The sequence below is a fragment of the Oryctolagus cuniculus genome, chromosome 7, assembly GCF_964237555.1.
Source record: "Oryctolagus cuniculus chromosome 7, mOryCun1.1, whole genome shotgun sequence".
In the NCBI taxonomy this organism is placed as follows: Eukaryota; Metazoa; Chordata; class Mammalia; order Lagomorpha; family Leporidae; genus Oryctolagus; species Oryctolagus cuniculus.
Genome location: NC_091438.1, coordinates 162846830 through 162860712, shown reverse-complemented (window position 1 = coordinate 162860712; position 13883 = coordinate 162846830). Strand labels below are relative to the sequence as shown.

Here is a 13883-nt window from a genome sequence, read left to right as displayed (position 1 = left end):
CCACCGCAGCCCCACTGTGTGCCCAGGCACCAGCAGGTGCCATCAGATAAAACACCTGTAGGAGATGCAGCCGAGAGGAATCTGCGAAGGGAGGCCTGGCACTGGCCAAGAATAACAGGCAGCAGCCGCACTGTGGGGTGGGGGTGGGGTGCTGGGGCTTGAAGAGGGGGAAGCAGGAAGAGACCCGCTCGCTCCCTCCCACAACCCAGAGGGCCCTTCCAGAGCCCCAGGTGAGCAGACGCAGGAAGCTCCTGCCCCCAGGCCGGGCACCGCAGGCCAGCGGCTAGGGAACCCCCAGCAGCTGCCCACCCCAGCCAGCCGCGGGCCGTCCAGCAGGGCCTCCAGGATCGTCCCCTGGGAGGCTGCTGCTCCCTTTGGAAAAACTCAGAGATCACAGGGAAGGGGGCCGCCGGAGGAAGTCACGGCGGGGTCAGGGCTCAGCCACTCACGTGTCTCCCCAAAGGCCCCAGCCCAGACCCCACCCCTTCTGAAGACGCCACAAGGAAGTCTCCCCATTAAAGCAAAGCAAGGCTGGGGAGAGGCCCTGGGGTGCAGACCTGCCCCTGCCCAGCTCGGCAGGTTACCGCCGTCCTCCAGTGCCCGGCCCTGGAGGGAGCCCCTTCCGTGGCCCCCCAAGGCAGGGGCACCTCCCCTTCCCTCCATCTCTGCGAGCGCCGCTGCCCCCCCCCACCCCACTCCAGCACCCGGCCGCCTTCAAAGCCGGCGGAGGACTGATTCGCTGTTGAAGAGAGACCGCTAAACGGCCCGTTGGGGAATCCTCTTTCAGAATTAAATTCGTCTCGTCTGGCTCCCCGACCCTCACTTCCTGCAGGCTCAGCGCGCACGTGTTTAACACACAAACCAGCTCCGCGCGCCCGTCGGGGCCCGGCCCGCCCCTGCCGAGGCCCCCAGACCCCAGGAGGCGGTGGGGAGGAAGTGGGCGCGCGCGGGCCCCCTCCTGCCCGCTCCAGCCCGGCTCCCCGGCCAGACCCTGCCCGGCAGGGGGCTCAGACGTCTCACCTCTCTCCAGTCTGCAGGGCGCGCGGAGGGGAGGGGCCCCCAGACCCAACCCGGGATCCTCGCGTCGCGACCACCCCCTCCGCGTCAGCGCCGAGAGCCCATTGTTCCCGGGGCCGGGGACAAAGCCCCGGAGCGCCGCGGGCCGGGGTCTGCGGGCGTCTACTCACATGCTGGGCTGCAGCGGGAGCAGGGGCCGCGCCGGGGCGCCCGCGGACGCCGCGGGGAGCAGCAGCACCAGAGCCAGGGCCACCGCGCGCCCCGCCGCCCTGGCCTCCGCGGGCACAGGCATCGTACGCGCGCGCGGCCTCGCGCCGGGTCCGTCCCCGGTGCCCGCTCACAGGGGGCCCCGGAGGCCCGCGGCAGCCGCCGCCTCCACGTGCACCATGGCCGAGAGGGCGCACGGAGCGCAGCCCACGGGTGCCGGCGCCGCGTCCGGGGAGACTTTAGTCTCTGCAGGTGCGGGGGCTCCGGCTTCCCGCCCGCACCCGAAGCGGCGGCGAAGAGGCCCCGCGCTCCTGGGTCCGCAGGGCGGGACACTGGCCTGGAGAGCCGAGCGGAGTGCGGGAATCCCGCCCCGCTGCCGCAACGCCCCCCACCCCGACCCTCTCCCCGGCCCCGCCCCCGGCCCCGCCCCAGCCTCCGCCCCGTCGAATCTCGATTCAGTCCCGGCCCCGCCCACAGACCCGCCCCGCGCGCCCCCTGCCCCGCCCAGGCGCCCACTCCGGCCTCCCCTTAGCGAGGGCTGGAAGTCCCGGTTCCCGTCCGACCCGAGCGCAGGGGCCCCCACGCACCCAGCAAACCGGCGCCCGGCCTCCTAGCTTCCTGAGCCCACCGCGAGGACGCCTCGGCCCCTCCCTCGCTGCCCCTGCCTGCTCCTCTTGGTGCACCCACCTTGTGGGTCACCAATAGCTCCGGCCTTCGCAGCCCGTTTCCGCGCGGTGCGCTGGGCCGTGGCCAGGGGCGGTGGCCGCGGGGGAGGGCCCTGTGCGTTCAGAGGTCCGCAGCCGGCCGCGCTCTGGGCGGGCTCCTGTCTCGGTTACACCCGGTGTAGGTTTGGAAGGGACCTGCCCCAGGGCGCGGACCAGGGGGCCAGGGGCTGCAGGCACTTTCTGAAGAATGGTGGAGGGAGGGTCTGGGCGGGGCCCTTCCTGGTCACCGTCTCCCAGGGGAGTGGCCAGCCCCTCCTGCCTGTGCCTTCCTGCTCCAGCACCTGCCGTGGGGCAGGGAGGGGTAGAGACCCCACCCACTCAGGTGCCGGCGTGCAATGGAGATGAAGCTGTGCCCACACACCGGAGCCCCCTACACTGCCACGACCTGAGGGTCGTCTTAGTGGGCGGGGCTGTCAGGCCAGCTTTGCTGTGGCCCCTGCCTTACAGATGGGGACGCAAAGCTTACAGAAGAGGTGGACCCATGTCCCCACGTGTCAGCTGCACAGCTGGGAACTGCACGTGGGGCTGGCTCCCGGGCCAGGCTCAGCTCTGCACTCTGCTGCCTGCACAGCCCAGGGACCCGGGGAGGCATCACAGGTGTCCCAGCCCCAGGCTGACGCCCCTGCCTGCAGATACCCCACACACAGCTCCAGTCGGCTCTCCCTGACCCCGGCTCTCCCTCTGCCCCCACCCCCCACCCCCCACAGCCTGGCTCAGTGTCCCCTGCTCCGCCCCCAGGTACTGAGTCTGCACCCGAAAATCCTCCCAGCCCAGAGCCCCGTCCCGGGGCTGTTTAGGGCCTGGCTCGGGCCCCACCCTTAACTGTCTGGTGGGTGCTAGTTCTGGGCAGTTTTGAAACTTTCTATTTATTTTCATTTGATGTGATAGGCAGAGATGGAGCCGGTGTTGTGGTGTAGTGGGCTAAGCCTCCACCTGTGGCGCCGGCATCCCATAGAGGCTCCCGCTCAGGTCCCGGCCGCTCTACTTCCGATCCAGCTCCCTGCTAATGCACCTGGCAGAGCAGTGGAAGATGGCCCAGTGCTTGGGCCCCTGCACCCACGTGGGCGACCAGGAGGAAGCTCCTGACTCCCAGCTTCAGATGGGTTCAGCCCTGGCCGTGGCAGCCATCTGGGGAGGGGACCAGCAGATGGAAGACCTCTCTCTCTGTCTCTGTTACTCTGCTTCTCAAATAAATAAACACATCTGTAAAAAAGAAAAGAAAAAAAGGCAGAGAGACGATGGAGGGAGATATTCCAAGTGCTCGTTCACTCCCCAAATGCCCGCAACAGCCAGGCCGAAGTGAGGAACCCGGAACCCGGAACTCAGTCCAGGTCTCCCACACGGCAATGAGAAGGGGTGCTGCCAATCTCACAGAACCACGTCACAGTTCCAGCACCCCCACCCCCACTCCACGCTGGAAAGGACCCCTGCAGCCCCGGCTCTGCCGGCCTCACAGCAAGTCTGCCTCTTCCTGCGCCTGCCCGGTGCGGAGTCCTGGGCAGGTGCCAGGTGGGTGGGCGCCGGCAGGTGGGGAGAGGACAGGTGCTGGGGGGGGGCGCCGGCAGGTGGGGAGAGGACAGGTGCCGGGAGGGGGGCGGCCAGCAGGTGGGGAGTCCTGGGCAGGTGCCAGGTGGGGAGAGCACAGGTGCTTCCTGCTGCCAGTCTCTGTGATGAAAAGACACCTGCTCACCTCCCCCAGGGCCCACCTGGCCTTTTCCCAGGAGCCCTTGCAGGGAGGGGAGCCCACACAGGCAGTCTCTGGTCTTCCGCGTTCCCAGTTATGCTTAGGCACAGGTGTGGACGGGTGAAACTCACCAGGCAGCATGAGCGCACCTTCCCGCACAGGCATGCAGGTAGCAAGGCCCCAGCCCCGCCCAGCCCCGCCCAGCCCCGCCCAGCCCCGCCCAGCCCCGCCCCAGCCCCGCACCTGCTGTCTAAGGGCTGGCGTGCTCCTACTCAGACAGCTGACTGCCTGGAGGGAGCCCAGAGCTGATACCTGTTCATTTGTTTTCAAAGGAGGATGTTTATTTATTGACTGATTGATTTGGGAGAGAGAGCGCTCAGTTGCTGATTCCCCAAATGTCTACAATGGCTGGGCTGGGCCAGGCAGAAGCCGGGAGCCAGGAACTCCATCCACCATCACTTCCTGGCCTCCAGGTCTGAGTCAGCGGGCAGCCGGGGTCAGAGCCGGCGGTTCGACTCCCACCCCGGCACCCGACACGGGTGCGGGCGCCCAGCCAGGCACCTGCCCCTGTGGGTGTTTCTCCCGCGTTCAGAGCAGTTTCCGCAGAGCGAACAGGTCTCAGTCACACAGCAGAACACGGCCGGTACCTCCCGCGAGTGTGCATCCTGGCGTCTCCATAGAAGGGTCACAGTCGGTGGGACCGTTACGGCAGTGTCGCTGGCCTGTGGCTCAGCTGTCACGGTTACAGATGCTGACTCACCACGCAGGTCTCTCTCTGCCCTCCTGCACCGGCACAGGGCCACAGTGCCTGCCCCCAGCCTCACTCACCCCAGGTCCCTGCCAGCCCCCCACCCGGGACTCACAGCAGGTACGCCCCCTTCCTCTTGGTTTTCCCCCACAAGTTATACTGGTAATTTTTTTAAAAAAAGTTATATTTATTTGAAAGAGTTACACAGACAGAGGAGAGGCAGAGAGAGAGAGAGGTCTTCCATCCACTGGTTCACTCCCCAGATGGCCACAATGGCTGGAGCTGCGTCGATCTGAAGCCAGGAGCCAGGAGCTTCTTCCAGGTCTCCCACGCGGGTGCAGGGGCCCAAGGACTTGGGCCATCTTCCATTACTTTCCCAGGCCACAGCAGAGAGCTGGATCGGCAGTGGAGCAGCCAGGACTCAAACCCATGCCCATGTGGGGTGCTGGCAGTGCAGGCAGGGGCTTTACCCGCTACGCCACAGCGCCGGCTCCCCAGGTTTTTTCTTTTAAGATTTATTTATTCATTTGAAAGGAGAGGCTCTTCCCCCACCCCTCACGGTGCAAATGCCTTAAACATAAGCCTTGGAAACTTCAGAAAGTGCAGGGACTATAGGGTGATGGGGCACGCTCCGACCATCCCAGGAAGCACCACGGCCGGACTGCTGGGGCCCTGCCCCCTTGTGGGGGACTCCGGGGTAGCCGGGATCTCGAATCCCAGCCCAAAGCCCCTGGTGGGTGGCAGGAACCCGGATATTTGGCCATCACCGCACTTCCTCCCAGGGTCTCCGTTAGCAGGAAGCCGGAGTCGGGAGCTGAAGCCAGTGTCCCGGCGGGCCCCTTCTCCGCCCTCCCGGCCACACAGGCCTGCAGGTGGCACCGTGTCCCACGGGCTGGGGTGCGGTCTGGAGGCCCCTGCTCCCACATCTGGCTGACGGCTGCTCCAGCTTTAGGGAAAGGCATCGCTGAGACGCTGCTTCGCGGCGTCCGTGCCTGTTCTCTGCTGGAAATAATCAGACAGCCGCTGGCGGGGGAAGAACAACAGGGGAGGGGCAGAGTCGGTCCACGGCCCGGCCGATAATTCCTGGTGCTAATTTCCAAAGCAAACCGCCGGGCCTCCTCGCCAGGGCCCGGCCCCTCCTGCCTGCGGCCGACTCCAGTGCGCCCAGAGCCGGGAGCGAGCCCCGCGGAGAGAAACTCGAAACATCCTTTAACGCTCCCAGGGACAGAGGCCCGTCTGCTGTCCCGTCTGGATGCTCCCTAATGTTTTTCCTGACCGGACAGCGAGCCAATGATTCATGCCAACACCATCAGCAGGTGCCCACGGCCATCCCTGGGGACGGTGCTCAGCACAGCGCCCAAGTCTCGGCACACACGCCCGCTGGGAGGCCTCCGTAAAACCCAGCACGGTTCTGGGAGAGCCGGAGACAGCAAAGCCTCGCGCCTGAAACCCTGCACCAGGAACCTACGAGGCTCAGGGAGGAGGCCCCGGGCAGCTGAGGTCCATCTCCAGCTCGGGCAGCAGAAGCACCCGGACACACCACTTCTGGCTCCCAGGTCTGGGGGTTCACAGCTGAGACGGGGCAGCGGCAGCAGCCCCAGCCGGCCCCTCTGTGTCTCCTTAGGGGGCCGCGGGAGTCCAGCCCTGGACGTCCAACAACAGCCCCAGCCAATCTGATGGCGACCCCAGGCCCCGCCTACCAGCTGCCCCTTGCTGTGGTTGGCAGAAGACCTTGGCGGCCACGCCCTGGACACGTGGGCTTCAGGGACGCCATGGCCATTTCTAAACGTTGGAATTTGCCCCAGAAGAGAAATGAACGTGGAAGGACTGATGCGTGGTGAACGTAGTGAGCCAGGCGACGCAGCCCAAGCGTGGCGGGCAGGACCCAGGGTTCTGGGGTCCAGGGCCTGGGCCCGAGCCCCCGCCCTGACCAGCCACCCGGCCTGGATGGGCTGCTCTGTTCCGCTGCAGGTAAGGAGTCAGCCAGGGGCCGGAGAAGCGGCTGCAGGAGAGGTGACCACACCTCCCCCAGGGCTGCAACCAGCACAAGCCCAGAACACTGGGCATGGCTGCCAACTGTGTGCCTGTGATGGCCGCCAGCCATGGTGACGTCACCCCGGTGGACACTCCAACTCCCATCATGCACCTGACACCACGGCACATGTGATGCTTCCTTAAAAAAAAGCCAGAACATGGGCAGTCGCCAAATTCCTGGAAAATCCCATCCAAAGCCCCCACCCCACCCAGTGCCCCCGACCACAGAAAGGGCCGGCCTGACGCTGGGGGGGGGGGCTCCCCAGAGGGTGTGCTTCTCTTGCTGAACATCTGCCCGCTGCTGACCCCGCCCTGCGTCTCCTCTGAATTCTCTCGTGCGACCCCCGCCCCAGCACTCCGGGGCTCGGCGTCCTCGAGGGTGAAGTGGATACAGTGCGGCCCTGCACGAGTGGCCGACTGACCCACCCTCCCCTTCGCTGTGGGGCAGAGCACGGGGGCAGCAGGGCCTGGACACGGGGGACACGGCCCGGAGGTGCTGTCTAGCGTCGGCCGGCGCCAAGCCCAGGAGACGACACTCGTGTCGGCAGCAGTGCCAGCTGTTGGGGACACGACTGTGCGGAGCTGACGGGCACCCCGCACACGAGCCGGCGACCCAGGACCCTGGCCAAGATGCGTGGACATTGGGATGCTGGTTCCCCGCGTCCCAGGGCCCACCTCGCTCCGTCTGCCCCGGAGGACGCGGCTCTGCCAGGCCCAGGATGAAAGACGACCTCAGCAGCCCGGTCCAAGGAGGAGGAGGCCGGGGGTGCTCCTGGGACACGGCCCGAGGTGCAGCCGCCTCTGGGGGGTGCGAGACCCCTGCGTGGGACCTCTCCCCAGGACCACCCACGGCCCCCACGGCTGCCCGTCAGGAACAGATGTCGATGGTGGGACCACTGGCTTTGCGAGACGCTAACCCACAACATCTGGAAATTGAGGATTTAGGGGGATAAGACAGCGAGGACTTCACGTGGGGCTTGAACGCTCCGGTCGAAGGCAGCGCCTGGGCGACGCTGCCACCTGCTGACGGATGTGGGAACAGCCTCCTAGAGCCCCAGGAAGGAGCTCCCCGGTCTGGGGACCCCCGGCCAGACCCCGGCCGCAAGCAGCCTCCCCTGGCCCAGCCTGTATGTGGGTGGAGAGCAAGGGTCTCAGCCGCAACTGTGTCCCCACCCCCCAAACACTGCCTCTCAGCTGCAGCCCCCGGCCCCCAGGCTGCGGGCGGTGGGGACGACGTGGGGGTGGGGACTCCCCGGATCCCACTGCTGTCACTCAGAGGCAGAGGAGAGGGGACGCACAGCAGGAGCCCCCCCCCCGGGGGTCTCGGAGGGAGCTGCCCCCTGGACTTCCAGCTCCAAGGCTCCCGGCCTCCCCTGGGCTTGCTGGGAGTCCACTCCCAAGCTCCCCCCTCGGTCACTGCCCCCTGCCCGCCGGACTCCAGGCCCAGCTCCGCTCCTGTGCACGGCCCCCAGCTGTCTGGGGCCATCAGCCGAGCCCCTACCAGGCCTCAGTTGCCCACCCTTCACAGGACGCCCGCCTGCAGGTCCCACAGTGACCAGGGGTCACCCCCGCCCGCCTTGCTGGGTGTTAGTGGCGATGGGTGGGGTGGGGTCTCGTCTTCATGCAAAGAAGAATTCAGGCACGAGACAGAGAGCAGTGGTCAGCAGGGCAGCAAGGTTTAACGGGGTCGGGCGTCCGTCAGAGCAGCAGGGACAGAACCCGAGAGAGAGAGAGAGAGAGAGAGAGAGAGCGAGCGAGCGCCCACTCGGCCTGGGGACAGCAAGGTCGCATGGTTTAGTGCAGCGAATGCACCTGGCAGGCCAGGCGGGCGCTGGGCAGAGCTGAGAGCTGAGCTGTGTTCTCACCGGGCTGATCCGGGAAAGGGGTCCCGTCCTTCCTGCGCGTCTCCTCCCCCTCCCCCCTTCCTCCTTCTCCTCTTCTTCCTCCTCCCCACCCCCGCTCCTCCCTCTCCCTCTCCCCCTCCTCCAGGACACAGGGCTGCTGAGTGGGGATCAGAGACTTCTCCCCGGGTTCCCTGCTCAGCGCTGCGGGACTGGGGAGCCCACCTGGTGCAGGCAGAGGAGCCGCCCCCAGGGCAGGCTGTGGGGTTCCGTTGCCCGGCGTGACCACGTGCCCACGTGGAGCTGAGGGGAGAGGGCTCCCCTGGGGGGCTTCCCCGGGGCAGGGCTGAGGCCAGCTGTACGGTCATGGGGTCTGGCAGGACTTTGCAGGGTGAGATCCTGGGCTGCTTCCAGGGGGAGCGTCGCGATGCCTTGCCCCCCCCCTCCACAGGCGGATGGCTGACTCCTGCCTCGCAGGTGCACCGCCTGCCCCGTCTCTCAGGCCCTTGTGCAGGGGGCACCTCGGGGACACTGACCAGACGGCTCCCTGGCATCCCCAGGGGCTCGGGACCCCTGCTCGGCTTTGCCCGGGGAAGCGTCCTCCCTCCCCCAGCCAGGCGCTCCCCACAGGATGAAGGGCCTGAGCACGGGGACCCCCGCCCCACCCAGCGCAGGGGTGGCACCGGCCATGGCCGCCCAGGGCCGCAGCAGCCGCCTCAGCCGGGCCTGGCGGGTCTGGAGCGCGCCGGCCTGCACACTCATCGGAACGCCAGCTTCCCGGGAGCGAAGTCCTGAGGCCGCTACGGCGCCTGCCACCGCCTTCGTCACACACCACGAGGCACAGCTGTGCCGGCGCTTCCCACCGGAGCCTTCCGCTGTGGCCTGCACACGAGGGGGCGCTCAGACCCGGGGAAGCAGCTCTGCAAGTGGAAGCCCAAGGCACCACGCGTGTGCAAGGGGCCAGCAGACAGGGCACACGCAGAGAGCACACGCCAGGGGTCAGAGGGCACGCACACACACGGGATCACACAGGAGGCACACGCTCATGTATGCACACACAATGGCAGGGACACAGGAGTGGACATTAGGGCCGCGAGGTCCCCGGGCGCTGACAGGGGCACAGCCGCGCTGGGGTGGGGGCGGTGGCCCAGGGGACAGGGCAGTCCCGGCCCCTCAGCACCAGTGGGGGCGGCGGCAGTGACGTCACAGGGGCTGTGGGCGCCCGAACCTGTGTGAGGCGCTGCCTCCCAGGGGGCCACGGCGCGGGGGCGCAGCGGCGTTTCCACCAAACCCGTGGGTGCGCTCCCTGCGGCCCCACATGCCCGCGCACACACCCCCAGGGGCACGAGACCCCCCACGAGCACACACACCCAGGTGCACACGCCCCTCCCACACACATGCGCCCCCCAAGTGCACACGCCCCTTCGCGCACAGGCCTCTCCCACGCACACTCCCCCCGCGCGCACTCGCCCCCAGGTGCACACGCCCCTCACGCGCATAAGCCCCCAGGTGCACACGCCCCTCCCACGCGGACCCCCCTCCCACGCGGACTCCCCCACGCGCACACGCCCCCGCCCTCGGACCTCGGGCGAAATGACCGTGGGGTCCCCACCGCGGGCTGTGCCCGCCCCTCCCCGCCCGGCCCCGTGGTCCTCGGCCCCGGCCGCTCCGCCCCCAGCCGGCCGCGTCTCCCTGGCAACCGCCCCGGCCCCACCCACTTCCCCGCCCCCGTGTAAACAGGAAGTGGGTCCGAGCGTGGAGGCCGCTTCCGGCGCAGCGAGGGGCGGGAGTGATTGTGAACGGCGTCGGGGCGGAACCAATCGTGGAGGATGGCTGGGGAAGAGCCAATCGCGAGCGTCTACTGGCGCGGGCGGGGGTGGGGCTCGGGGGCGGGGCTGGAGAGTTGGAGCCAATCGTGATGGCCCTCTCGGGGGTGGGGCGGGGCGCGGCGGGGCAGACGGCCGGGCGGCGGCGGCGGTCAAGGCGACGGTGGCCGCGTCGAGATCCGTTGCGGGGCCCAAGACCCGGACGGGGTCGGGGTCGGGCGCGGCGATGCTGCAGCTGCGGGACTCGGTGGACTCCGCGGGCACGAGCCCCACGGCCGTGCTGGCGGCCGGCGAGGAGGTCGGGGCGAGCGGCGGCCCGGGCGGGGGGCGCCCGGGGGCCGGCTCGCCTCTGCGCCAGACGCTGTGGCCGCTCAGCGTCCACGACCCCACGCGCCGCGCCCGCGTCAAGGAGTACTTCGTGTTCCGGGTGAGGGCGGGCGCGCGGCGGGGCGGGGGCGGGCTGGGCCGCGGGCCGGGCGGGGAGTGACCGCTGCCCGCGCCGCGGCGCAGCCCGGCACCATCGAGCAGGCGGTGGAGGAGATCCGCGTGGTGGTCCGGCCCGTGGAGGACGGCGACATCCAGGGCGTGTGGCTGCTGACCGAGTAAGCGCGGGCGGGGCGGGGCGGGGGCCGGGGCGGGGGCGGCCCCCGCCCCAGCCCGCCCCGCGCGACCGCCGTCCCCTCGCAGGGTGGACCACTGGAACAACGAGAAGGAGCGGCTGGTGCTGGTCACGCAGCGGTCGCTGCTCGTCTGCAAGTACGACTTCGTCGGCCTGCAGTGCCAGCAGGTGGTCCGGGTGGCGCTCAGCGCGGTGGACACCATCTCGTGGGGCGAGTTCCAGTTCCCCCCCAAGTCGCTCAACAGGTCAGTCCGCGGGGAGAGGCCAGGCCCGGGAGTGGGCCTCGGCCTCCAGCCCTCAGCCTGCCCCACGGCCGTGGGCGGAGGCAGCTGTGGGCCTGAGGGTTCGCCTGGGGTCTCGGTGCGTGGAGCCCAGCCGGCGCCGGCCGAGCCGCCCTGGCGTCCAGCGGGCTGCGGTTCCTGTCTGAACGAGGTGTGATTGACAGCTGTCACTAAGGGTTTCTTCCCGCCTTGGCTGAGTGACAGGTGGGGGCCAGAGGAGTTCGGGAAGTCACAGAAGTCGAGCCCCCGCCGGTGTTTAACAAAGACCTGGGACGCGGGGAGTGACGGGGCCGGGCCTCGTGCTGCCCATGCTGCGCGAGGGGAGAGCTGAGGGGGGCTCCCCGCATCCCGAGCTGTGCCCTGGCCTGGGGGCTCCCCGCACCCCGAGCCTGTGCCCTGGCCTGGGGGCTCCCCGCACCCCGAGCTGTGCCCTGGCCTGGGGGCTCCCCGCACCCCGAGCTGTGCCCTGGCCTGGGGGCTCCCCGCACCCCGAGCTGTGCCCTGGCCTGGGGGCTCCCCGCACCCCGAGCCTGTGCCCTGGCCTGGGGGCTCCCCGCACCCTGAGTCTGTGCCCTGGCCTGGGGGCTCCTGGCACCCTGAGGCCGTGCCAGTGGAGCCTGTGGGCCGGGCTCTCAGTCGGCCTCCCTGTCCTCACCCCTCAGGCGAGAAGGTCTTGGGATCCGAATCCAGTGGGACAAGCAGAGTCGGCCGTCCTTCATCAACAGGTGGAACCCCTGGTCCACCAACGTGCCGTACACCACCTTCATAGAGCACCCGATGGCCGGCATGGACGAGAAGACGGCCTCCCTGTGCCAGGTGAGCCGCAGCGAGCGTGGGGGGGGGCGCGGGGCGGGGCTTCAAAGGTTTGAAAGGCAGAGTGATGGGGGGAGAGACAGAGGGAGATGGGGGAGAGACAGAGGGAGACGTGGGGAGAGACAGAGGGAGACGTGGGGAGAGACAGAGGGAGACGTGGGGAGAGACAGAGGGAGACGGGGGAGAGACAGAGGGAGACGTGGGGAGAGGCAGAGGGAGACGTGGGGAGAGACAGAGGGAGACGGGGGAGAGACAGAGGGAGACGTGGGGAGAGACAGAGGGAGACGGGGGAGAGACAGAGGGAGACGTGGGGAGAGACAGAGGGAGACGTGGGGAGAGACAGAGGGAGACGGGGGAGAGACAGAGGGAGACGGGGGAGAGACAGAGGGAGAGGGAGATGGGGGGGGAGACGGGGGGGCGGGTCCCAGCCCCTGGTTTGCTACCAGGTGCTACAGCAGTCAGGCTGGGGCAGGAGCTCTGCCGGGTCCCACGTGGGTGGCAGGAACCCACGTGCCGGGGCCACCTTGCGCTGCCTCCCAGCGCGTGAGCAAGAAGCCGGACTGGGGCCTGGAGCAGGGGCTTGCGCTCAGGACGTGGGCCTCCCTAGTGGCGGCTCAGTGCGTGTGCCCACGCTTTTTGTTTTTAGTTTTGTTTGATTTTACTTATTTGAGAGGTAGAGTTAGAGAGGAGAGGAGGGAGGGGTCTTCCATCCGCTGGTTCACTGCCCACGTGGCCAGAGCTGCGCCCGTCGGGAGCCAGGAGCTTCTTCCGGGTCTCCCCCGTGGTGCAGGGCCCAGCTTGGCCAGCAGTGCTGCTCCCAGGCTGTGCATGAGCAGGGAGCTGGAATTGGAAGCGAAGCCGGGACTCGAACCCAGGCCTCTGACTTGGGACGTGGGCGTCCCAGCGGGGGTCTTCGGCGTCTTAATTGTTGTACCAGACACCCGCCCTGAGCTTGTTCTAAAAATCCTGGTGGCTACGCGTGAGTGGCCGTGCGGGCTGCCAGCTGCCACCGAGCGTGGCTCTGACGGCGCGAGGGAGGCCGCCAGGGGCGGGAGACGCAGCCTCGGGGCCGCAGCGGAGCCGTTGTGAGACCTGCGGGTCAGGCCCCCAGGCGTGGCCGGAGGCGGCCCCACAGGGGGCTGGGAGCGCCGGCTGGGCCTTGGCCTTGGCCTTGGTCACGCCCGTGTTCTCTCTAGCTGGAGAGCTTCAAGACGCTGCTCATCCAGGCCGTGAAGAAGGCGCAGAGGGAGAGCCCGGGGCCGGGCCAGGGCAGCGGCGTGCTGGTGCTGGAGCGGCCGCTGCTCATCGAGACCTACGTGGGGCTCATGTCCTTCATCAACAACGAGGCCAAGCTGGGCTACTCCATGAGCCGCGGCAAGATCGGCTTCTAGGCGCCGCTCCGGGCTGGGGGGCACGCGGGCCGCAGCCGCAGGGATCTAAGCGGGTCGGAGTGAGCGGCGTCCCTGCTTTAGTCCCTCTTGGACGCTCGGTAACGGGGGCAAAGGCCAAGGACCAGACTGTCTCGTGCTGCTGGGCCCGCCCCACCCCCCACGCGGCATGCGCCCCCGCCGACCCCCGCCGACCCCGCTTCAGCCGTGGAGAGGAGCGGGCGGCGCCTGCCCTCAGTGCCTGCCGTGCGATGTCTACACTTGTGTCCGATTTCGTATTTTGGGACTTCGTGCAGTTTGCAAAAGTGAGCAGACGCGGCCTGTGCCCGCCGCCTCCCGGCTCCGCGGTGGGACGCGGAAGCGCCGAGGTGCGCCGGCAGCCCGGGCCTCGCCGGCACCGGCAGCTCCGGGCCTCGGCAGCTCCGTGCCGTCCTGGTGGTGTCTTGCTCAGCAGGGAGTCGGGCTTTGCTGTCCAGAACGCACTTCTAGGTTGGGGCTCCGTCCCTCAGGCCCTCGCGCGGCCCCCGCCCGCAGCTGGTGTGAACTCAGTGCCGGCCCCCAGCCTCCCCGCTTCTCATGGTCTTGCGGCTTCACCCGCGCACGGACGAGCCCAGCACGGGGGCCGCCAGAGCGCACGGGCCCAGCGGCGCTCGCCGTGGTTCAGTAAAGACGTTTGGAACCAAACGGGCGTTGTTCCTTC

General features: G+C 68.5%; 2 protein-coding genes across 7 annotated transcripts in view; one reads left to right on the top strand and one right to left on the bottom strand.

Annotated features, from left to right (window-relative positions):
* MEGF6 (multiple EGF like domains 6) overlaps window positions 1-2109 on the bottom strand; it is an 80140-nt gene extending 78031 nt beyond the window's left edge. For 4 of the 6 annotated variants that reach the window (XM_051839687.2, XM_070077075.1, XM_051839690.2 and 1 more), the window contains exon 1: window positions 1188-1585. In XM_051839687.2, the coding sequence (XP_051695647.2) occupies window positions 1188-1309 (122 nt within the window). In that variant the 5' untranslated portion in view covers window positions 1310-1585. Of the gene's footprint in view, window positions 1-1187; window positions 1587-1911 lie in introns of those variants that run through there. The other 2 variants (XM_070077076.1, XM_051839689.2) reach the window with 2 other exon arrangements.
* Window positions 2110-10195: 8086 nt separating this feature from the next.
* On the top strand, window positions 10196-13867 carry TPRG1L (tumor protein p63 regulated 1 like). Its single transcript, XM_051839686.1, has 5 exons — window positions 10196-10509; window positions 10593-10684; window positions 10770-10946; window positions 11645-11798; window positions 12992-13867. Exons 1-5 carry the CDS (start codon window positions 10309-10311, stop codon window positions 13184-13186), a joined length of 819 nt encoding a protein of 272 aa, XP_051695646.1. The 5' UTR covers window positions 10196-10308; the 3' UTR covers window positions 13187-13867.
* Window positions 13868-13883: the final 16 nt, after the last annotated feature.